The sequence below is a fragment of the Brachypodium distachyon genome, chromosome 4, assembly GCF_000005505.3.
Source record: "Brachypodium distachyon strain Bd21 chromosome 4, Brachypodium_distachyon_v3.0, whole genome shotgun sequence".
Lineage (NCBI taxonomy): Eukaryota > Viridiplantae > Streptophyta > Magnoliopsida > Poales > Poaceae > Brachypodium > Brachypodium distachyon.
This window is the reverse complement of record NC_016134.3, coordinates 40236342-40258663: the sequence shown is the minus strand read 5'-3', so window position 1 is coordinate 40258663 and position 22322 is coordinate 40236342. Positions and strand designations below refer to the sequence as shown.

Below are 22322 nucleotides of genomic sequence, written 5' to 3'. Positions count from 1 at the left end.
AAGGCACACATGCATGAAGAACATTGTTCACCATGCTCTAAAGAAAAAACCATTACTTTCTAGACAAAACACAAAATTGACCGAAATGAGATATTTCATTGAAATTAATCCTGTGCATATGGGGAAATGGTAATAAACAGGAGACTAGCAAATTAACAAGTTAGTGGGGATGTACAGATTTCATGTTAATGTGCAAGCATCAGTTGCCTATGTCGAAGTACTTGGGATCAGCAGGGAAGTCATGCTCGACCCGCAGCTGCAGAAGATAATATATCTGTTAGAGCTACAGATGCAAGCACAAAAAGCAAACCAATACATAGAACAATATGAGAAGGCAGCTAGAGTTATCTCACATAATGCATACCTCTCCTTCATCTGAATCTGAGTGCCTTTGTGGGAAGACAACTCTAACATCATTGTAGAGATAGAATCGCCTCTCTTCTTCGGTAACAGTATTCCGATTCAGTGGTTCTGATGACAGGCCAGCTTTGCTCCGCTGCATTGATCTTGATGATTTCTTGGAGAAGGGGCTCAGAAAGCGCAGGTGCAAAGCATAACGAAGAACGCCTCCAGCTGAACTATCATTGACCTTGGAGGATCTGCAGCAAGACTTCTTTTCACCCAAGTGCAATGTGTCTATTTGACAGTTGCATCCATTAGCATTAGAGCAATTTTCTGAATTCCGAATAGGATTTGAATCATTTGATTCTCTAATGTCACAATCCATTGAGCAACATGTGGTGTTTGTGTAACCTCCCTTTCCTGGTTCATCGGTTGAGTAGCAGTCCTGCCCCTGTTCACAGCCTACAAAATTAAAACAATTCATCAGCAACCATAACTCTACAATTTGGATTTAGCTATCAATGGTATTGGCTACATTACATTCAGAAAACAGATCGCCGCATTCTCTAAGTTCACTTCCATATTGAACTGACTCGACCTTTGTGTGACTGGTGTAGCTTCCTTCTTTCATTGGATTAGAGATTGGAACAGATGATAGAGTGACCTTTTGCCGCACGAAAGTCTGTCCCATTTTAGGAAAAAACAGAAATAAGATGAACTTGAGAAAAGAAGTAAAGAAACAAGACGGATAATCACGACACACATTCTTCTAATACAAATGATACACGTTTTGATGTGTGCTCGAGAAAAAAAGGCCAACAGTCATGATTCATGAGCCCTTCTAAGCAGGCAAGTGCCATTCCTGCACCTGGAAATACTTTTGAAATGACTTATTTGACACGTGACAAGCTATATTGCAGGCAATGAGCTTACTAGGCAATAGGCAGAAGATTTGTATATTAACCTAGTCGCCACAGCAACACTAATTTCTAAATATTTAAATTACAAAACCCCGTTTCAACAAAAAAAAACTACCACAAAGAAAGAAAAATGAATCTGGGATAATTCTACCTTTCCAATTATATTATCATCTCTAGGTACAACTACTGAAATGAAATGTCCAAACCTTTTGCTTGTTAAACTTATGAATAGCATATGAGCAAATTTAAGGTCTATGTGTCCAGTATGTATTTAAGGGCCATAAAACAGCTTACAGACATCATAGGAATTCAACAAAATTGTGAATCTGAGCACAATAGATAGAATTCTAGAGATTCCCAAGTTCCAACATAACAGCTATGAAACTTAACAGTTCCAGATATCCCATCACAATAACTCAGCAAAATTGACAAACAAACCATATGAACTCAACGCAATTGAGAAAGTCAACACAACACGTATGAAACTAAGAAAAATCTAAGCCATGTGACAATAAGGAAAATCCACAACTATCTTCAGTGTTCAAGTCTACAAGACAATGAAAATAGTCGAAAGTTATATGCCTTGCAACAACTACCAAATTCTCATACCTTGGTTCCAGCAGGCATGCAACTCAAATCATAGTTGCAGAAGAAGGTGTGCAGCGGTGTTTTCTCTGGGTTACTGACTACCTGTCAAGCGAAACAGTTTGCTTATGGTAAAATAGGTGCATCAAAATATGATAGTTTCATAGAACTTTTATCAGGTGAGCCAACAAAAGAAGAAATGGATGGTGGTGGAAGTAATACGACACCCTCTCAATTAACATGCACATTAAAAGAAGGAAGAGCAAATTGTACATGTATACATTGCATTTTCAAACTGGCAGAATATAGTACAGGTATATTTGAGGCATTCATTATAATGAAGAGACAAACAGGTTTTAGTTGTTTAGATAGTTCTGCACAGAGGTATGAGTTAGTAATGATCTAGCGATAGGGTGAGGAAAAGAAAATAATCAACACAGAGTACAAACACAAGTAGCACCCATGTCCCACCTATTATATACACTGAGTTTGCTCGTCATTATATTAGCTTAATAAAATCTCAAGGCATCACCCAGAGTGTTATATATTGGGCAGAAACTACTATACATACAAGGATAGGCAGCCTGCAGAAAGCTTAAGTCATGCCCAATACAAGCACATACATAGCAATGCATCAAGCCATCAAGTCATTGCAAACAATCCAGCAAAACACAGAGTAAACAGGTAGACCGTATTTTATTTAATAAGGTCGATAATTCATTACCAGCTGTATGCGCCCTTTAACTGGGATGTGTAAGCGACTTTTCGCTGATCTTGAATCATTATTGTTGGAGCTTCTTTTGTGTTTTGGGCTTTTGCTATTGTTAGTAGGCAACCGCCCCGCAAGATCAATCGACGAATAGTACAGTAAGGAGCTATCCTCATCGATGCTCGTTACTGCAAATGGAAGCTTCTGAGTTGGGGGAGAGAAAGTACCACCCGTCACATTCAGGACAGCCAGGAAACCATTAATATTCTGCATTTCAGGATAATATGGAATAAATACACAAAAAAGCATAAGGTATACAACTAAAGAACTCCACTAATATAACAAGGAATGTAGTAAAAGACACACGGCAGACCTGATTATCTTTTCCACATGAATAGCGGCCAGATAAAAGGGACTCCTCAAAGGAGCCAACTAGTGACCTTCTGACAGGAAAGAGGCTTACACCCCGAGCACATCCAACGTGTGGAGATACAGGGGGTGATTCTGGGACCCAGTTTTGAAATCTTCTGTCTGAAGAACTCTTAGGGGCCATCTTATCAAAGTCAATATGTAAGATAGTAGTTTTTCCTGTTGCATCCCTTACCCTAATTCTATCACCTTGTTTTGAATAATCTTCACCTACCGATCTTTCTGTTTCTTTCATGCCCAGAAAATCATTTTCAGTTTCTCTCATTAAATCCCTGTGAGCTCCTGAATTATTCGCTCTCTGCATCCATTTTGGGCCAAGAGGAGACAAGGTGAGTGGAGGAGAATGTGCTAATTTTGCTAGTGGTACAGCAACCTTGCCAAGATTCATAGCCCTTTCAGCCTCTAGGTGATCTGAACAAGAATATGACTTCCTCCTCTCAAGCAAAGGACCATCTGTGAATATATTACTGCTAAACTTATCGACAGCCTGCCCTTTGCTCCAACTGGAGTAGCTCAAGGCTGGCCAAGTAGGTGAACCAACCGAATCAAGGGTTGCAGTGTGGGCTTTTTTACAATCTTGAAATCCAGAAGTATAAAGTTGCTTAACACAATCAGAATGCTGAATTTTGGCATCATCAGAACCAATACTTAGCACATCACCATGGAGCTTTCCAGGGAGCACATTAGTTAAAGGTGATAACACCCTTTTCCTTGCCTGAAGCCCATGTTGTTCAACCGGTGAATGAGAAATATCAATGACTAAAGATGAGTGCATTTTGTCTGCTACCATTGTATCGGAATCTCCGGTGGAACCAGCAAAACTTGATTCAAACCCAATAACCCTCACAGCAGGCATCTTAACAGAAGATCCCAGTTTAGGGCATGATCTAGAACTTGGATCCCTCGAATCAGGTTTCAGCCCTTGGAAGCCTGCAGGCCCATCTGGAGCGTGGATGGCTCCGAAATGTTCATCAAATCTATTGAAAGTATCTAACGCAGCTTTTCTCTTGAGATCACTAATGGATGGGTATGGGATTGCCCGGCTATCTGAACTTCCTGTGGAAAGCTTACCCAAATTACCGGTGCCACTACCACCAAAGCAAGGAGGACTAAGTACACATGAATTCAGTGTAGGAGGCACCTCCTCCTTGACCGCAGGAACTTGAGGCAAGCCCATCGCAATGTCCCTTGACTCCCTTCAACAAAAGGATAAACAAACTTGCCCGTGCTCCCAAAATGTGTTTACTTGGATCAGAAACTCCCTTACTTTTAATCTCCAAAACTGTAGCAATTGTTCTAATAATAATCTACTCGACTCTGCTAAAATGCAAAGGTTTCAACTGCACTGCGGTTTGTGATTAAAACCTGTCAGCAGTAAAGATGCCATCACCCCACCACCAATCATATTCCTGTAGTTACTGCAACAATTCGAGATGAAGCACAATCTGGAGCCTGAGCAAGCAACAAGAAACCTAGGATGAACCATATCAAGAGTTCAGATCGCAGTTCTGCAGAAACAAATCAAAGGCTGTCACCACATTGCTGTACGAGTTGCATGGTCGTTTTCCTCTACAGAAAAAGGATGCATTGTCTACTTCACAAAGCTTCTACACGTGAGAAACAACATTGAGCTATCAATGATGAAATATATGATGCAATGCAGCACACTCATAAAACATCAGGCCATCCAGCGCACATCAACAGTCTTAGAATTAGAACTACTACGGCTGAAAGAAATTCTGGTGGATAAATCTTTCGGCAACTGAGGGGGGCAAAAGGCATCAGATCGAGAAACTAAAAACAATCTGTGAGCGATCACCACATCGATGACCGGAACATAAGAAGAGCTAGAATCGCAGCAACGAATCCAAGATCCCCGCTATCTGAACAAAAATCCATACAATCCATACAGAAGAGGAAAGGAAGCCGCAGAAATCAAGAGCAACAGCCATCAGCCCCCAGAAACGGACCGGGAAGCAGCCGCGGAACGGCGATCGGGATTTCCAGAAAATGCGGAATCGGATTGGGTTTTCTGCAAGTTGGACTATTTCGATGGGACCATTGGAAAATTTATGCAAAATAATGTATCTAGTGATTTACCAAGAAACAGATTTCGCCATTTATTGGAGCAATTTCGCCATTCCCCTTCTCCGCTCCTGGTCTCTCTTGTGTGGTTCTTCTCCTAACCTCTGCTTTGTGATGTGCTTGCCTGGGCATTGGGTTCTCCTCTCTCCTCTCCTCCGTGACTTAAATAGATTCCTACAAATTAAGGTTTTCGTTTTGCGGTCTATTTTTCAGCAACAACTTTTCTTACTGTAATTTTTTTACCACTATCTTTCATTCTTTTCGAAACCATATTTTCACCAATCCTATTATTTGTAAAAAAATGTACTCCAATATATGAGCAGTATGTAAAAGAATATAAGATAATAATTTAGAGGAAAAGCGTGAAATAAATTATACGTGCACCTTTTTCACAGCTTATACGTACACTATGTTATTGCTTCGTAAAACAAGATAGCGGTGGTCCATTTGACCAAAACATGACCTATTATATTGACATCTCGTTTGGCATCCATCCTCCATTTTATTTGGTAGAAATGAAATGAAATTCAATTTTTGATAAGATTTTATTTGGTTGAATTTGAATTTCAGGTTCAAAAATCATGTTTGTTTACCACATGCATTTGTAGAGTGAGAGACAATTTCAGAAAAATGATGACTTTTAGAAAGAAATTGAGGCTAGTTATAGTGTAATTCCATGAAATTTGAGATTTAATTCATGTGACAAATTCCGTGTCAACCAAACAAGTTGGTTTCTAGAACTCAAAATGAATTCCAGAATTTTATGCCTAAATGATGGGTGCCAGACGAGCTGTAAAGTTTTTTGTTATAATGCATTCTTGGACACAGGGTGATGAGAGGAACTCACTCATGCCATGGGTATCTAAGAAGAACTGGGGCGGCAAGCTAAAGAGGTCAAGATCATCGATTGTAAAAAAAAACCAGAAACGTGATAGCGTAGGAGTCAGCGTAGTTCGAACTACGTAAGTCGGCTTTGTCTCGTTGGCTAGACTGGGTCGAGGTTTAATTCCACAATTTACAGGTGGGCGATAAGTTAATAACTACGCCTAATTTAGTAAAGTCATCTTTTTCGTCAAAGAGAAAACACCTCATATTGGTATAACCTATTCCATATTTAATCAACGTGTGATGTTAAATTAAAATACTCGCTCGAGTTGTCGACAAACAACAACAGGGAGGAGATTCAGTCATCCGGACCTTGTATTAGCACGGGGAGGGAGTAGGCGTTCACGCGCGAAGAATGACAACAGTTTTGCTCGATCGGCAACACAAAGCGGGCGCAGCCGGTTGAGCCATTCGCCGCCGCATTTACAGTACCTCAGAAAAGAAACGGACCGTACAGGAAAAGCGCACAGAAATCTCACCGACCAAGCACGTGGAAACAAAAGGCCTCGTTGGGAGCTGCGTCCATCTCAGTTCGAATCCCTCGTTTCGTTCTCCACTTTGTTGCTTGCTTGCTGGAGTACATGCTGTTAGTGTTATCTTTATTTTAGTTTTTGATCCGGCTGGGTCTGCAAAGTCCAAAGTCCAAACACGCAACAAGCTATGAAACAGTACATATATAACTTAATTTACAAGCATTTCGTGGGGGACACGCCGACACTCATGCGTTGTTCCGTTCCTTTTCTGGTCCAATGTCCTTCCTGCTCATAATTGAGGCATGCGGCAAAGGTGAACGGTCGTCATCTGCATGAAGGCTTCAAGATAGGTTGGGTGTTGATATTTCTCTGCTGGTACATCACCTTTTAAAACTTGGTCTACCATCTAACCTTAATTATGTTCTCATAAAGAGAAAACATCTCATGACCCTGTAGTCGGATATATATTGGTACGATCTGGAGTGTTCTGATGTGACTGTCCATGAACTGAGTAGGGTACTAGCATTTCTTTTTGGATCTCAGGTATCTCCATACGCAAGAACTTTGGATGCATACAAGTTAAAATTATCAGATCTTTTGTTCAGTTTAACCGTTCTACATGTCAGATAAATCACTTGTCACTTCTCCAGCAACACATCAGTAGTGGTTACTACTGGCTAGACTAATAACTTATAACTTAACAGGAAAAAAAAGGCATAGCCAGACCAACAATAAATTTCAGCATTTAAAAGAGACTAGGCTTATCGAGTTAAAATAGATCCAAGGAATTGCATAACATACTTGAAGGATGACAACCATGCTTCAGAGATGAAGCCTGCAGAACCCATACTTTCACCGCTACACCAAACTCCAAAGGTGTCGAATCGCAGAACTTGAAACGACATCAGGTGTAACCACGCGGAGTAGCATGGTTTCAGTGCGTCTCGAATCGCTGGGCAATTATCATGCTCATGTCAAGAAACCTTTGTGCACAGTTGCTCAGGCAGGTGGTTTCGCCAGATCTGAATTTACTCTCAGGAGTAGCAGTTATGCATTTGTCCCAACACTCATTTGTTAGCTTGCCAACAATCTCGTTCATCATCATTTTTTCTTTCTCTTGCTGCACAAAATCAGAAATTGGGATGAGACTTGCAACAGGAGGTAAAATAAAAGTTACATTTTAACAGTCTTTATCAGCTTATGCATTTGGCATAATAGGTATTGATGATAACTGGTCAAAAATTTACTTGAGGCGAGTAAACCATGGCACTGCCTGTCCTTTTCTTTCTACCAAACTAGTAAAGCAATCACTCACACACAAAGAGGTCCTTCTATGCATGCTGACACTATTATGACAATGTGACGAATGATGCACACTTTTATGTTTCGGTTTTAGAAGGTGCTAAAAAGTGGAATTAGAGAGGAGATACCGGAATAGCTTCTATTATATGCCACAGCACCAATTTTATGAACTTAATAAGCCTGAGCCAACCATGAAAAGTGAACATAAAGCATGTATTGGACTATTGAAGATTTAGGTGGCATCACAATGAGTGCAAAGTTAACTCAGCTAACTGGGAAGGCATGAGCACCAGTTACACCAGCACGTCCTACAGGCTACCACACAAATATTTAACGTTATCAGAACTATATTGCGCCGATGCTCGTAGGCAGCCCACAGTATTTACATAATTGTTCTCATGGACGTAAAACAAAACAAGGAAATAATTAATAGAATGTGTGTCCATGTGCAATGAGTTGGGGATAACATAATGTTTAAGGGTCTGAATGTACTTTTGTTCTTTTCCTAAAGGAGAGTGTGAGCGCTCTTTAGTTAAGTATATGTATAGGTTGCCAGTTCATTTTAGGAACTTTCCATGACTATCCGTGCATTTTTCACAAGGTTGGGGCTTGAGAGCATCGGTAACACTGGATATGTTCTCAGCAACCAATAAAATATGTAGTGAATCAACCCTTACTAACTGCTCGCAAGCTCAAGGGCTATTATTTGTTCAGCGATAAAACCTTAGAGAAAGGGGGAAAAAATAATCTTGTTCTGGGCCAAGTTCAACAAACAAATAATGAGCTTTGATTTAGTAAAGTTAACTGGAGAACCGAGAGGACAGCTCAGGTTAGAGATAATTTAGTAAAACTAATTGCTACTCCATAGATCCAGACAGCTCAAAAAAATAAACTGCATTTTGTAAGTAGTATCACTCAGCAGTCTGCATCAATAGATCCATACACTGCTCTAGCTCAACCAATCAGAGGTTAGGGACTTCTAAATGAAATTCACTACTACCAGAATCACAAACTAAACGTTCTTGCTCCATTAATTATAAATGAAACCTTCAGAGCTACACCACTGCATATACCACGCAGGCGCATAATACAATCAATACTCCAAATAACATCCTGAAAATAGTTTGCTACTAACAAAAAAATGACCCACTGGCACTCAAGCCACGGACTAGTGCTGTAGCAAAACTCACTTCCTAAGAAGCAAAATATACTGCGCAACGCCTCGAGCAGTCATGGGTTAACCGACCACAATGAAAGCGCGTCCAGGTACGCTCGCAAAGGAGACCACACGAGACTAGACTGGGAAACCTTAAGACCAAGGAGACCCTGCGCGGAAGGAATTCTCACCTCGAGGAGTTGCTGCAGCTCCGGTGAGCTGTCCATGGCCGATGGCTCCCGCCCCCTCTGGTTGAGGATCGCTAAAACCCTAGCTTCGGTCGGGGGGAGAAGAACAGGGGGGGGCTGAACGGAGGTTTGGGTTTGAAACTGGGCCCTCAAGGTCTCGTAATCGTTCATTCGTTGCCAAAACGGCCCATGGGTGGCGAGGGATACTTCAGTAGTAGTAGCATCTAAAAAAAAGTAGCATCTCAAATAGAATGGACCATGGAATGTTGGGGCTGTGGAGGAAGCGTGTCTGCCGATGGATGCAGAGGTGATTAAGCAAATCCCTGTTAGCTATAAAGTACAGCCGGACTTCTGGGCATGGCATTATGAAAGAAGTGGAGTCTTTTCTGTAAGATCTGCATACAAGATGCTGGCAGAGACGAAGAGGAGAAAGGAGATGTGGCTCGATGGAGTTTCTGAGCCTTCCGGCACTAAGGAACAAGAGGATAGGTGGAAGACCATATGGAAAGTTAAAGTACCGGCAAAGCTGAAGGTCTTAGCGTGGCGACTGGCAACGGCATCTCTGCCCACATGCCAAGAGCGTGCGCGAAGAAAGATGGCCTTGACTGCTTCCTGCTCCATCTGCAATGGAGCGGTCGACTCATGGCGCCACTCCCTGCTGGACTGTAATATGGCGCGAAATGTTTGGGCACTATGTGATGATGATCTGGCTGTGCCGGTTTATGGGGATGAGACACCTGATCTGAAGCTATGGCTATTCTCCTTGAGTAAATCGTTAATGCAAGATGAGTTTATTAGTGTTCTGACTACCCTATGGGCGATCTGGTGGGCGCGCCGGAAAGCAATACATGAAGGAGAATTTCAAAGCCCTCTGTCAACTCATCTGTTTATCACACGGTATATATCTGACTTGGGTCGCTGAAGGTAGCTTCACCGCCGTTGAAGGCTGGAAGGCCAGCAATCTGTCGGTGGCGAAGATGAATTCTGATGGTGCCGTGGCAAAATCAGCAAGCAAAGGAGCGGCAGGTGTGGTCTGTCGGAATGAGCATGGTCAATTTCTGGGCGCTACGGCGGTCGTTCGACAGGTTGATCCGCCCACATTAGAAGCCATTGCATGCAGAGAAGCACTTTCCCTAGCAGCCGACCTCAACATCCAACGGATTAAAGTAGCCTCGGATTGTCAGGCCGTGATGAACAATATCAATGATGGTTTGCAGAAGGGAGCGTATGGTATGATCATAGCAGATATCTCTGATCTACAAAAGAATTTCCAAGCTTGTAGTTTTAGCTTCGAGAGGCGCGAAGCTAATGGCGACGCTCATCGTCTTGAGAAGATGGCCATCTCTCTAGATGCCGGACGCTTTGTTTGGCTCTCTACTCCTCCCGAAAATATTTGTATTCCTCTAAACTTCATAAGCTAATAAAGGTCGGGTGAGTTTTCTAAAAAAAAAGAATAGAATGGACCATCGGATCGGATAATAATCTTTTCATGGCTTTTACCTTCTTTTTTTTTGGCGTATTCGGAGTGGGACGGAAAATGAGTCTATGTGAAAGATCAATATGGTCGGTTAGAGGGGGGAATAGGCGACTAACAAATTTTAACTTTTGTTTCTTTTCTTTGAAAGATACAAAGTACTTAATCCTAAGACTCACTAGATTCTCTAAAGTGAATGCAACCCTAGCCGAAGCAATAGCCGAAGCAACAATAGATAGTAAGAATGTAAAACGGAAAATGATACCACACGCGGAGACGAAGATTTCACCGGAGTTTCACCTATTGGGGTCGGTGTACGTTTCCGTTTGGAGGAGTGCTCTACCACAAAGATAGAGGCGCCACAAAGGCTCACTGTACTCTCCAACTCACCACACCACAAAGGTGGGATGAGCTCTCACAACACCACATAGGTGAGGTGAGTTCCACTAGTGGCTTCCTTAGGGGCGAAGTCCAAAACCTTACAAACTTGATTGGGGCTAGCTCCACAATTCAATTGGAGACTCCCAATCCAATCCCCGAGCTCCTCACACCAAGGAAGAGCTCAAGGCAACCGCTTCCATCTAGGGCACCCAAAAGCCCAAGAGAAACGAAATCCACAAGCGAAAAAGGAGGAATCAACTTTGTGACGTGGTGAAACCCTAAATCTAGCTCTTCTCCTCCAATTCTCAAAGAATCAACAAAGGGGAAGCTCTATGGAGGGAGATCTAGTAGATTGAAGCTTATGGAGTTCTTGGGTGAGAGGGTGTTGTTCTTGGCTTCGTGCGCGGGCGAAATACCCGTTGGGGGCGAAGGGTTATTTATATGGACTTCTCAAAATCTAACCGTTATGCACTGCGAGTTTCAGGGGCGGAACTTCCGCTTTTCACCGAAAGTTCCGGGTGACCGGAAGTTCCGGTCCAGTTCCGGCTCAACCTCCGAAAATCCATATTGGATTCCAGTAGCGTCGCGGAGCTAGTCCAGAGGTAGGGTGGAAGTTTCGGTCTCCCGGAACTCAACCAGAGCTTCCGGACCTGGGCAAACACAGGCACAACAGCTAGATAAAGAAATTTGCTCTCTCTCACTTTTTGGTAGGCTTTATGTGGGTGCAAGATGTATGTTTGTGTATTTGAAAAGAGATTCACCCATTACCTTGCCATGTGGACTCCCTCTTAATAGTACGGAGTTCCTACGACTCAATAAACGAAAATGGCGCTAAACTCCATACGCTTCTTTTCCAATCTTGAGGGCATCGAATCATTTTGCGCCATTTGATATCAATATGAAAAACTTAACGCACGATTAGTCCACACAATGTGCTGTCATCATCACAAAAACCACTTAGGAGAGAAATGCCCTTACACTATGCGGATTCGAATGTGAATATATCAACTACAGATTCAAAATGAAAACTTAGCGGATTCGGACCAAAAATGAACTACTCCCTCTGTCCCGAATTAATTGACGCGAATTCGCGTCAGTTAATTCGGGACGGAGGGAGTAAAACATTGTCGGATAAATATGTTGAAGAAGATACTCCCCCCCCCCCCCCCTCCATAATAAATGTCTTCAATCTAGAACAAAGTTAAATCCAAAACACTTACTCACTCCGTCCAACAAAAGATGTTCCAAGTTTGACAAAATTTGGATGTATCAAAACATGAATTAGTTTATAGATGCATTCAAATTTAGTCAAAATTAAAACATGCTTTGTTGGACGGAGGAAGTGTTATGGATTGGAGGGAGTATAAGTTTATTTCTACCATATAAAAAACATCAACAAAATATCTATCTAAGTGGATAACACTAAACAGTGACCAAAGCTTGTTTTCCTGTTCGTAGTAAGCAAAGGGCATTAACAAAATAACCATACAAGAGCTCTGCATGTGGGCTAACTGGGCATTTGGGGATGGACCAATTTTATCGGATAATCTTAATTGAAGACATAGGATAATCTGTAAAAAATGCCGTATAATCCACATCTGCAGGTTATTAGCGATACTATATCTGCTACCATATATGTCATACATCCGGTTGACTAATATTCGCAATCCACATCCTATCTGCGGATTTCCAAAATTGCATAGCATAACCTGGAAAACGGATAAAGATGCGGATACTGAGCGGAAAAATATCGGAACCATTTATATCCCTAATCTCAAAGAATCCTCCAGACAAACAACTCTTGACCTCAGCTTTGCTGATGCATCTTACATTTATCCCATTTCTAGTCAACCTCCAAATCTTGAAATCAAAATCGGAGAAAGTGAGTAAATAAATTAGCAAGTCTGGTGGTCTAGAAGCGAGATCCGATTTGCATAACTGTTCAGTTGTATCTCAAAGCATCCCTTGAAAATGTTTTACGAGAACTGCATCACTGTTCAGTGGCTGCCCGAATAAGCTCCTGGAATAACCGCATCAAAGGAATAAAAAATAGAACCTCGCTAGAACGATCCAACAAACGCGCCGCCGCTCTCGTCTCCCAGCTGACACCTAAGAGGCCGAAGCGAAAGAAGAGTCTTCGTGATCGATACCCAGCAGAACGGCTCCCAACTCTAACGCGGAGACAGTAACCCCGGGGCTATCTGCACCTTCCCAGCCACATGGCAACTCTTTATTTTTCTCCGGTTCTTTCTCGTTCTCTCACTCTTTGTTCCACATGGTAAATTGTAATACATTACATGTTTATAAGTACATATTTAGTATACGATAGATACATGATGAGTACATCAAGGTACATCGCAAATACATCAAGTTACATGTAAGCACAGTAAGATACATCACAATACGTAAGTACATCATCTATCCTCAATCATAACAATCAGCAAATGATGGATCAAAGATATAGAAAGAAGAAATCGAAGAGGAGAAGTCGAATTCAATTTTAAATTCAACAAAGCCAAGTACACTCCTTGACGGCCGCAGCCAAGTAGACGGCCGGAGCAGCGCCGCAAGGCCGGCCGATGCCCTGGGGGCGGGGCGGCCAGATCTGGCGGCCCCGTCCATGGTGCGGGGAGGCGGCCTAGCCCCCTCTCCCTCCCTCTGCAGCGGCTAGCAGCTGAGGCCCTGCCCTGGCCCCATCTCTCCCAATGCTCCACAAGGCGCGTGGCAGCGCAGGGATGCAAGCGAGGGCGAGCCCAGGCACGCGAGGAGGAGGCAGGGAGGCCGAGCCCATGCCGGATGCTGCATCAACGCCTGACCGGAGAGAGATCAAGGTGGGAGAGATCAACTCGAGAGAGAAAGAGATCGAGGAGGAAGAGAGAGAGACGGAAAAGGAGTGAGAGATATCTGGGCAGCGGTACGTGAGTACAGAAAGATTATAGAGACACCTTGAGATGAAAAAGGCAGCGCAGGAAGATTAAAAAAAGGTAAGGACACGTGGTTGGTACCCATCGTGGGGTAGATACCACCGTGGTTACGGGGAGGTTTGACCTCTCAAAAAGAAGAGATCACCAGCTGCACCACCGAGACACAATCCAAAGCAACAACAATGTCCTGGAGGAAACCTTCGACTTGGCAAGAAAGAGACCTCCGACCAATTTCAGTTATTCACTTAAATTAAATGATATATAAAATCAAGAAACTCATGCTAAATCTTGCCAAAACACACAATTTCAAGTAAATCCTACTCCCTCCGACCAATAACAGTTCTTAAACTCGTCATTTATACTTATATCAGCAAATTCAGCACTCGATCAAATTTTGCAGCAAACAGGGACATCTCAGACATTATATCCCCCATCCAGCTCTAGTCACAATTTCACTGCCATCCTAAACAAACAACAAGTGAGGTACAGCTCTAGCCTTCCAGCTCCAGTAGAAAATTAGCTTCTTTCAGCTCAAGCTAGCTTGTTTTCTCCAGCCTAAACAAAGGCAGCCCTAGTCGGATAGTTTCCATCTCGGCGAACCCAGGGCCTCAGGAGTCTGGACACACGCCGAGCCTAAACAGAGGCAGCCCTAGTCAGATAGTTTCCGGCGAACTCAGGGCCTCAGGAGTCTGGACACACGCCCACTACAAGTGGTTACTTGGCTAGGCAAACACGAGTGCAGCTCGAAGAGGCTACAGGTACCAGGGAATGCATTTCAGTGATGACTTCCTTTAGATTGCAACACCAACTACGCAAGGCATCGAAGGAATGTAACTACATAAGACGTCAAAACAAAACCACATAACAAAAACAAGGAACGTTGAGTGGATGTAGATGTTTGAAAAATGAAATGCATTAGGACTCTCAAACCCTCAAAAGGAATTTGTAAAATGACATTAGACCTCGTAAAAGAAATCTTATGATCTTCTCCTAATCATATGCATAGAGGTTTCTTTGAAACAAACGTAAAACCCAAATACCATCAGCAGGAATTTCCTGTGTTTTCCTCCAAAATTCCTTTGTTGCAACGGACCCTGAATCAGGTTGAGAACAGAAGAAAGACATGGACGCACACCATGGCTCAAAACGAATAAATAGATCAGAGAAAAATGGATATTTTATTCCACAGCTCGTTATTTGCACAACTACATTCTTGACCATAGGGGACACCAAACATCAGCCATTTTGCAATATGAGCTGAGTTCACATACTAGTATGTACAATATTCTTCCAGGAAGAGTAGCTGGGCCTCCCTGCCTAGCGTGATATATCGTAAAACTCAAGGTTAACACCAAATACCTGCACAGGAAGTAACAGGGACTAGGGTTAATCTCACATGGCTATGCTGTGATGTGTTGCGCAGAAAAAGTAAAGGGAGGCACTTTAAATTAGTGTGTTGAATCATGCAGAATTTCTTTGACTCAAAAAGTAGTCAGGGAACCACTGAACAATGCAAAGCTACATTCAGTTCAACTATGAAAGTCATATATACATGAGAAATTATGAACGCAATTCTGTCATTAAAACTTGTAAAGCCCACATGGTGTACATACACATACATGAATCATGATCCAGCATTTCTAGTGCCTTTACATATTGTTTGCATGCATACACATACATGAATCATGATCCAGCATTCCTAGTTCCCTTTACACGCTGTCTATGTGAATAAACATCAACCAAGTCAATAAAAGGGGGCATGTGAGCTTCTACAATGTACAATCTAAACTCTATCATTGGCATCCCTAGCCCCCTTCCCATGTGGCAGTCAAATTCATAACTACTTCAGAGTAGCTCTTCAAAGAAATTCAATATGGGCTGTGTTTTCCATGATCTAATAATAAATTATCCAAGAAGAATAAGTTGCTCTTAAGAAGGCTACTAATGTACAAAAGTTCGAAAACAGGCTGTAGCACTGCACTACACAGAATGAAAACTCACCCTATATTTTGCTAACTGACTCGGCGGCGGCTGAGGAAGGCTGGCGATCATCTAAGAATGTTTGCGCTGAAGGAAGAGAAGAGAGGCTCATTCTGGCAGCCCCTTTATCATGATGATCTTCTGTTTCTTTACCATCTGAAATACCTGTTCTCATGCCCCTAGAGGGTATAGAAAAACTTCGAGCTATAGGCCCAGGTGGTGTTGGTAGAGGCGATGCAGTTTGTGGAGCGCTTGGTGGTGTTTGCCTGGCCCTAAAATTGAAATGGTCATGCCCTAAGTGGCCTCTATGTGCCAAAGGGGCAGAATTTGGTACCAACGGGGCAGAGTGAGCGACTAAACTAGGAAATGCTGTAGTTTTTGATGCACTGGCTGGAGGTCGTGGTAGCTCATGAAGCTCCTTAATTTTGGGTGAAGATATGGGTGGTGGGGAGGAACTTGGTGACAATCTCACATGAACTGTTGGCTGATGTGCAGAGCTGTGCCTTGGCGGTGCAGAAATAACATCAATATTCTCTGTTGACCTTGATCGGGGAGGAATTGGTCCAGAGAAGGACCCTCTCTTCACTTTTCTGTTGTCAGAAGAAGTCTTTAACTCATGATAGCCTGGTAAAGCGAGATCACTCACAGGGAGCATTGTTTTGATTTCTGCAGTATTGGTATTGCTTTCTTTCAGCACTGACTGCGCATTAGATAATCTGGTAGGACTTGGTAGCTTATTATTGTCTCTCAAATCTCCCATATTTGTACTCTGGTTGAGTGGAGATGAATGGAATGCACCTTTGGTCTCTACATGAGATCCACTTGTAGGATTCCCTGAAACTGTATGAGAGGTGGCTTGAACATCATTTGGAGTAGGCAAAACATAAGTATTCAACTTCCTCGTTGCAGAACGCCGCAACTCTTTTACTCTTTCTGCTGCCTCAAGCTTTTTCTCAGGAAATAGTGGAGCTGACTGACTTACAGGTCTTTGCCTTTCACTTCTGTCAAAAAATTCCTGCAAAAATAAGGAAATCAGTTGACAGACTACGAAGATAGTGAAGATAGAAGGAACAGTCGACGATAACAAACTCGAATAATTTGGACAGGAGAACGAAGAAAGAATGTAACGAAAATATTAAGATGTACACAAACTAAATTCAGTTAACATAGTGACCTGAGTTCAGAGCAGCCACCACGCTATAGGAAGCACAATAAATTGTTTGAGGGAATTTAAATATGGGGTGACACTCCTTAATTATGCCCTTGTTTTTTTAATTCAATAATGAATTTATATCGATTTTTGGGAAATAACTACCAAAACACATGTATTAAATTCTCATGAAGCCGTACAGTTTTACATGAGTGCAGTGAAGCACAATTGTAAAAATACCAGATCAGGCAGAATTACAGCATATCCTTCAGTAGGATAAATGTCCAGCTTACAAGCTACTCCCTCCAATCCATATTAGTTGTCTCAAATTTACCCAAATATGGATGTATCTATGCCTAAAAGGTGTCTAGATACACGTAATATTTCGACAACTGATATGGATCGGAGAGAGTATATTAGTACCTCTGAAGGACTCCTGGAAGCATGACCAGCTTCTGTGCCTTCCTTACTTTCTCCATAATCAAAAGACAGCTCTCCATCATGACTGTCATTGTAATCGTCATCATTTTCGTCTTCAACAGAGCAATCCTCCTCAAGTGCACTAAACTGATGGTCAATGTGTTGTTGCTCAGCAGCAATCCTAACATGTGGCTCGACGGCCTCAAGAGACTTGACACCCTTTCTGAATAAATTTAGCTGGTCGACACAAGAACACAATATGAATTTCTGCAGAGTATGAAAGACATTAAAAGAGGACCATTCCTGAGTGTCAGTGTCTCAGTGATGAAATGTGCACCTGGGCAGCATGATGCCGGGCAGCTTGAGTGAAAAGACTTCGGAACTGTCCTTGCTTCAATGACTTTAACCGGAATAGAAAAAGAGTTGCTTCCTCTTGATAATCTTCCTGAGCTTGTTTCAATTGCTCTGATGCACTATCACCTTTCGAGTTCTTCGATCTCCCCTTTTCTTTTTGCGCATTTAGCATGAATTCGAACAGTTCTCTGAAAGGAGTATTAAGGACTTAAAAATCACATCACCAGGATAAGAATGAAAGCCATAATTTGTACAAACATCATACCTTTTTTCATCACACTGGCGCTTCATTTCCTGCAATGGAAAAATCCTGGCTCATTAATTGTGTTTCCTCCAGGAATAGGCACATGGCTGTCTAATGGGTTCAAACTACAAATACTGAAGTACTTTAAACAAGCACATTTTACAAAAAAAACACTGAAGTCATCAACCTGCCTAGGACAAAACATTGAGCTGGTTTCAAACTAGAAATTATGACGATGCATGTGCAGTACCATGTTTGCATGCTTAATGGCACCTTTTAACAATAGTAGAATATGGTATGCAATCATTGTTTCTGGAGATCACATCTTAGCAACTTTCTATTTTGGGAAACAAGAAATGAAATGTTCTACTCCCTCCGTCCCGTATTAAGTGACTCAAATTTGTCTAAAAATGGAAGTATATATGTACTAAAATATGTCTAGATACATGTAATATTTCGGCACTTAATATGGGACAGAGGGAGTAGTACCCTTTTTTTAAATCTAATTCTTTGAAAGAAAATCTAAAAGCTTTCTGTTCATAGTAGAACTTGACTCGTGTTTTTTTTTCTTTTGAATTCTCATTCATCAGTTTTCCTCATTTTTGTTGCTCTTACTACACAATGGATTTGAATTTGAAATTTAAGTCCATGAGCTATACTACATGCTGCTATGAGCCCCTTCATAACACAAACTAATGTCGTATGAGGCCCAAGAATATTTTTCAGCTCATGGACCATACAGAAGAGGGCATGAGAATAAAAGAGACGCACAGAACACTTAACACCATACCTCTACAGTTTGAAGCTCATTAAGAAGGGACTGTGATGGAGCGGTAATGGTACTAAGAACATGAACACGCTGAGGAAAAGTGATGAAACAAATCAGCAGTAGAAGATCATATTAAATCTGCAGCTTTAATAAATAAGAAACTAGAAACTTACATAACTATCTACAAGCTTCCGGAGTTCAAATTGCGATTTCCCGAGCAACAGCAAAACCTTATCTGAGGGCATACTGTTAAATGTAAGCATCAAGCACCAAAATGTGCAGCAATGAACAGTTATATAGTATGTTCCACAACATTAAGAGGGACACATTGGCCTTTTTTGTTTACCCTTTTCTTTACTTTCCTTCATGTGATAGTGACTACTTTCTTGCAAAGGGAGAAAGCTAAAAGGTACTTCCTACTGAGTACTGAGTTGCAAGAGAAGATGGCTAGTGTAAATAATATGCATTACTTCACTTTCTCGTCTTCCTTGAAGAACTTAATTGATGTAGCTACAAGAGATATTTTAAGCTGGGGGTGCAGAACATGACTTATTTATTATCCAAAATGCTACCATCACAACTGATTATAAGCATGTATTAGCATAACCACAAATAACTCAAACAGACGAGTTCACACAAGAGAATAAACAAAATGATTACCATTAATTCCTTCTTTATTTGGTGTGACTCTCTTCAGTAAACAAGTCCCCATTTCTTGTAATGCTTCAGAAAACTCTGCATGCACACATCAACTAATTATTGAAATCAGATACAGTACAAAGATACTCAGTAATCATAGCTGATGTAACCCCATAAAACAACAAACATAAAGATGCTAAAATTTGACAAATGCAAATGAACTGAGGTCACACAATGTCAGAATTGTAAAACAACCCAGAAATATGTTTGTGAAAAAACAACCATGAAATTTATTTCCTAAATACACTCCTAGTCAACCAAAATAAATAAATTTCAAGACAAGATTTTTCCATACATTTGAAAAAGAAGGACAGCTAGCCCTAGTACTCAAAAGAAAATGATCAACTAAATATTTGCACCTAGTACTGCAGAAAATCTGCAAAGTGAATGGTGGATCTAAGATCTTATCACGGGGGGTGCCATGTTTGACACATATATAGATCAAATATTAGCGGGAATATCACAAATACTATACGAGTTACAGTTTTTTTTGCATCAAAACTACAACACATAGGCATCCACCTAGAACCGCCATGGAAATAAAGGTATATAAATGATCTCACAAATAAAAAAAATATTTCCAGACAAGAAAAATACCGTATGAACTGTTTGCTATTGCTGCTGCGACAGCAAGCAAGTTATCGTAACAGCTCCTCATATCCGCCATATCCTGTCAAAATAAAGTAGCAGTTTGAAACTAAATTGACAGAATGCTGATGCATAAACTCTTATTAACACAATGAAAAAGTTCAGATTTTAAAAAGGAGTTTGTTTGGAATTCAGATTGGGTTGTACTTTTGACAAATATCACCACATCATTTCTCACACTCTGTCACAGTTTTCATTATTCAGGATAGTCTCACTCAGGATTTGATTTTGAACAATTAAACACTTCGACAAACTGACACTTGGAAATGGGGCAGTCTCTTGTCATATCCAACTAGGTAGAGGTTTCATAGCAAAACAGAGTAAAATAATAATGATGTCCTAGTTCTCTATAAGGCATTTAGTCATGAGGTCTGCTGGGTGTTGGCTCCAAGAATACAGCCGCTAAACTTCTCAGATGTTAAGTTTTTTCTCACTCAAGAGTGATACTGCATGTAAGCAGCATAATCACTACATTCTCATCTAACTGAACAAATGAAGCAAGGTTGCCAATCAAAACAAAACAACTGGCGCGAAAACCCAGTGGTGCATGACTCCTCCAGAATAACCATTAAAATTTCAGTTGAAATTGGACAAAAATCACCACATCAGCAGGAGAGGAGATCAAGGGAAACTCTCGGAGAATTACATGAAACTCCATTCATGACAAAGCAAATGTGAGCACATGATGCTAGAACTCGCAGATTTCAACACAGGAACCAAACAATTCACACGTCAACAAGGAAGTACAAACAACACCAGGCTCCTTAGTCCCTTTCATTTCAGTCTTGACAATCTCCCAAAACCGTTTCTACTGAAATGGAACAGAGATCCTAACGCTGGCACTCAATCTTACAGGGAAACTTCCCAGGCAATTCGCATGGCAGTATGGTCTATGGCAGACCAGGCACTATAACGACGCCAACTCTGACAAACGCATCGCGAACTAATCGCCCACGGACACCCAACACTCTACACTGCTCAGTAGCTCGGGCATGGGCCCTGCAAAACCAGATGCCCAGTGGCTCCCCTCGCAAGATCTCCGCACCTATCCCACCCCACGCCACTCGCTCACTCGCGCAGTGTCCAACTGCGCGCAGCAGCGGAGAGAAGGAAGAAGAAGAAGCGGCATCCGCACCTTGGCAGCCGCAAGGAGCTCGTCCGCCGCCACTTTGGCGGCGGTCGAGTGGTCACGGTGGCGGTCCACCCGCTGCTCCTGGCGCTGCAGCGCGAAGCCCCGCAGCTTCCGCAGGGACGACTTCATCCCCGCCCCCGCAAGTCCGGATCAGGCGCCGCCGAACCGATGCTCCAGATCGCGGCGGCAGCCCGACGAGCCGAGGCGGATTCGCGCGAGGGAACCCTAGCTATGACACACCACTACCACTGAGAGGGAGAGGCAGAGAGAGAGGAGAAATGGGGAATTGTTTTTTTCTCGAGCTCTTCCTCCTTTCTCTCCGAGCTCAAGTGCGAGCGGTTTCCTTTATTGGTATTTCTTTAATTTTATTTTCTCCCGGTTGCTTTTAAGCTTTGTTTCGTGCTCCGGTCTTTGTCTGGTCAAAGAGAGCAATCAGAAGGCGTTTGGTCGCTACCGTTTTTTTTTTTTAGCTACGGTGTGGTGCCCTTTCGTGCCTGTCTAATTGGACCATTTGTTCCTTTCTTGCTTCCATATTTCTTTCTTTAGCTGTTGCTTGCTGCGGTCTCTGGTCCGGTCAAACATAGCGTTTCCGGAAAGCAAGCAAAGAGACAAAGATACTAGACGAAGGATTTGTTTATTTATTGAAACTTAGGAGCAGGATTACAGTTTTGCCACTGTTGGTTCTCGTGCGTGACCTTTTTGCCTAAAGAGATACTCCATCTAAGCTATGACCTCTTTTAGCAGAGTTGTTTATCGACCCTTCTATTTTTCATGTTAAGAATAGCTTTATCAATTGGAACGTGTTTCTGTTAGGTTATGGAAGATGCAGCGATGGCGATGATAATTAATGTGAGGCTTACGGGCACCGAATCCGTGCTCAGTTATGACGGTACGTTTGACTGGATCGTTTGGTGCTTGCAGTTAGCAAAGTTGTCGTCACTGATGTACCGGCAAAGTAGGTAAGAGCAGCTCGTGATTGTTGATGAGTAACGGCAAAAAGGGAACGGAAGGATGGATGGATGACGAGTAGATGTTACTTTTATAAAGACAATTAGTGACAAGGTAAAAGAATC

At 42.0% G+C, this 22322-nt stretch overlaps 2 protein-coding genes across 8 annotated transcripts; both read right to left on the bottom strand.

Moving 5' to 3' along the window:
• Positions 1-10: 10 nt before the first annotated feature.
• On the bottom strand, positions 11-7358 carry LOC100820958. Of its 5 annotated transcripts, none has more exons than XM_010240039.3 (7): positions 7230-7358; positions 2930-4493; positions 2572-2823; positions 1872-1952; positions 883-1024; positions 365-804; positions 11-256 (listed from the first exon to the last, which is right to left on the bottom strand). In XM_010240039.3, exons 2-7 carry the CDS (start codon positions 4160-4162, stop codon positions 200-202), a joined length of 2205 nt encoding a protein of 734 aa, XP_010238341.1. In that variant the 5' UTR covers positions 4163-4493; positions 7230-7358; the 3' UTR covers positions 11-199. The 5 variants fall into 5 exon arrangements, with proteins under 5 accessions (XP_010238341.1, XP_003578404.1, XP_014758356.1 ...); XM_003578356.4 differs by lacking the exon at positions 7230-7358 and adding an exon at positions 5086-5243; XM_014902870.2 differs by lacking the exon at positions 7230-7358 and adding an exon at positions 5086-5205 and having other exon boundaries at positions 2930-4457.
• A 7632-nt stretch (positions 7359-14990) lies between these two features.
• Positions 14991-21589, bottom strand: LOC100846152 (uncharacterized protein At2g33490). Of its 3 annotated transcripts, none has more exons than XM_024454488.1 (10): positions 21253-21589; positions 20067-20139; positions 19431-19505; positions 18944-19005; positions 18792-18860; positions 18023-18051; positions 17741-17945; positions 17407-17670; positions 15855-16848; positions 14991-15212 (listed from the first exon to the last, which is right to left on the bottom strand). In XM_024454488.1, exons 1-9 carry the CDS (start codon positions 21376-21378, stop codon positions 15856-15858), a joined length of 1896 nt encoding a protein of 631 aa, XP_024310256.1. In that variant the 5' UTR covers positions 21379-21589; the 3' UTR covers positions 14991-15212; position 15855. The 3 variants fall into 3 exon arrangements, with proteins under 3 accessions (XP_024310256.1, XP_003578401.1, XP_024310257.1); XM_003578353.4 differs by having other exon boundaries at positions 17407-17640; positions 21253-21585; XM_024454489.1 differs by lacking the exons at positions 20067-20139; positions 21253-21589 and having other exon boundaries at positions 18944-19016; positions 19431-19498.
• Between the last annotated feature and the right edge of the window lie 733 nt (positions 21590-22322).

Excerpts from the sequence above, each read along its gene's own strand:
- LOC100820958 (XM_010240039.3), bottom strand. The coding sequence starts at position 4,162 with ATGGGCTTGCCTCAAGTTCCTGCGGTCAAGGAGGAGGTGCCTCCTACA. Across the intron at positions 1,953-2,571 it reads TTAAAGGGCGCATACAGCTG|GTAGTCAGTAACCCAGAGAA; the intron begins GTAATGAATTAT and ends TTCGCTTGACAG. Across the intron at positions 1,025-1,871 it reads GCATGCCTGCTGGAACCAAG|ACTTTCGTGCGGCAAAAGGT; the intron begins GTATGAGAATTT and ends AAAATGGGACAG.
- LOC100846152 (XM_024454488.1), bottom strand. The coding sequence starts at position 21,378 with ATGAAGTCGTCCCTGCGGAAGCTGCGGGGCTTCGCGCTGCAGCGCCAG. Across the intron at positions 18,052-18,791 it reads ATGAGCTTCAAACTGTAGAG|GAAATGAAGCGCCAGTGTGA; the intron begins GTATGGTGTTAA and ends TTTCCATTGCAG. Across the intron at positions 17,671-17,740 it reads CCCGGCATCATGCTGCCCAG|AAATTCATATTGTGTTCTTG; the intron begins GTGCACATTTCA and ends CATACTCTGCAG.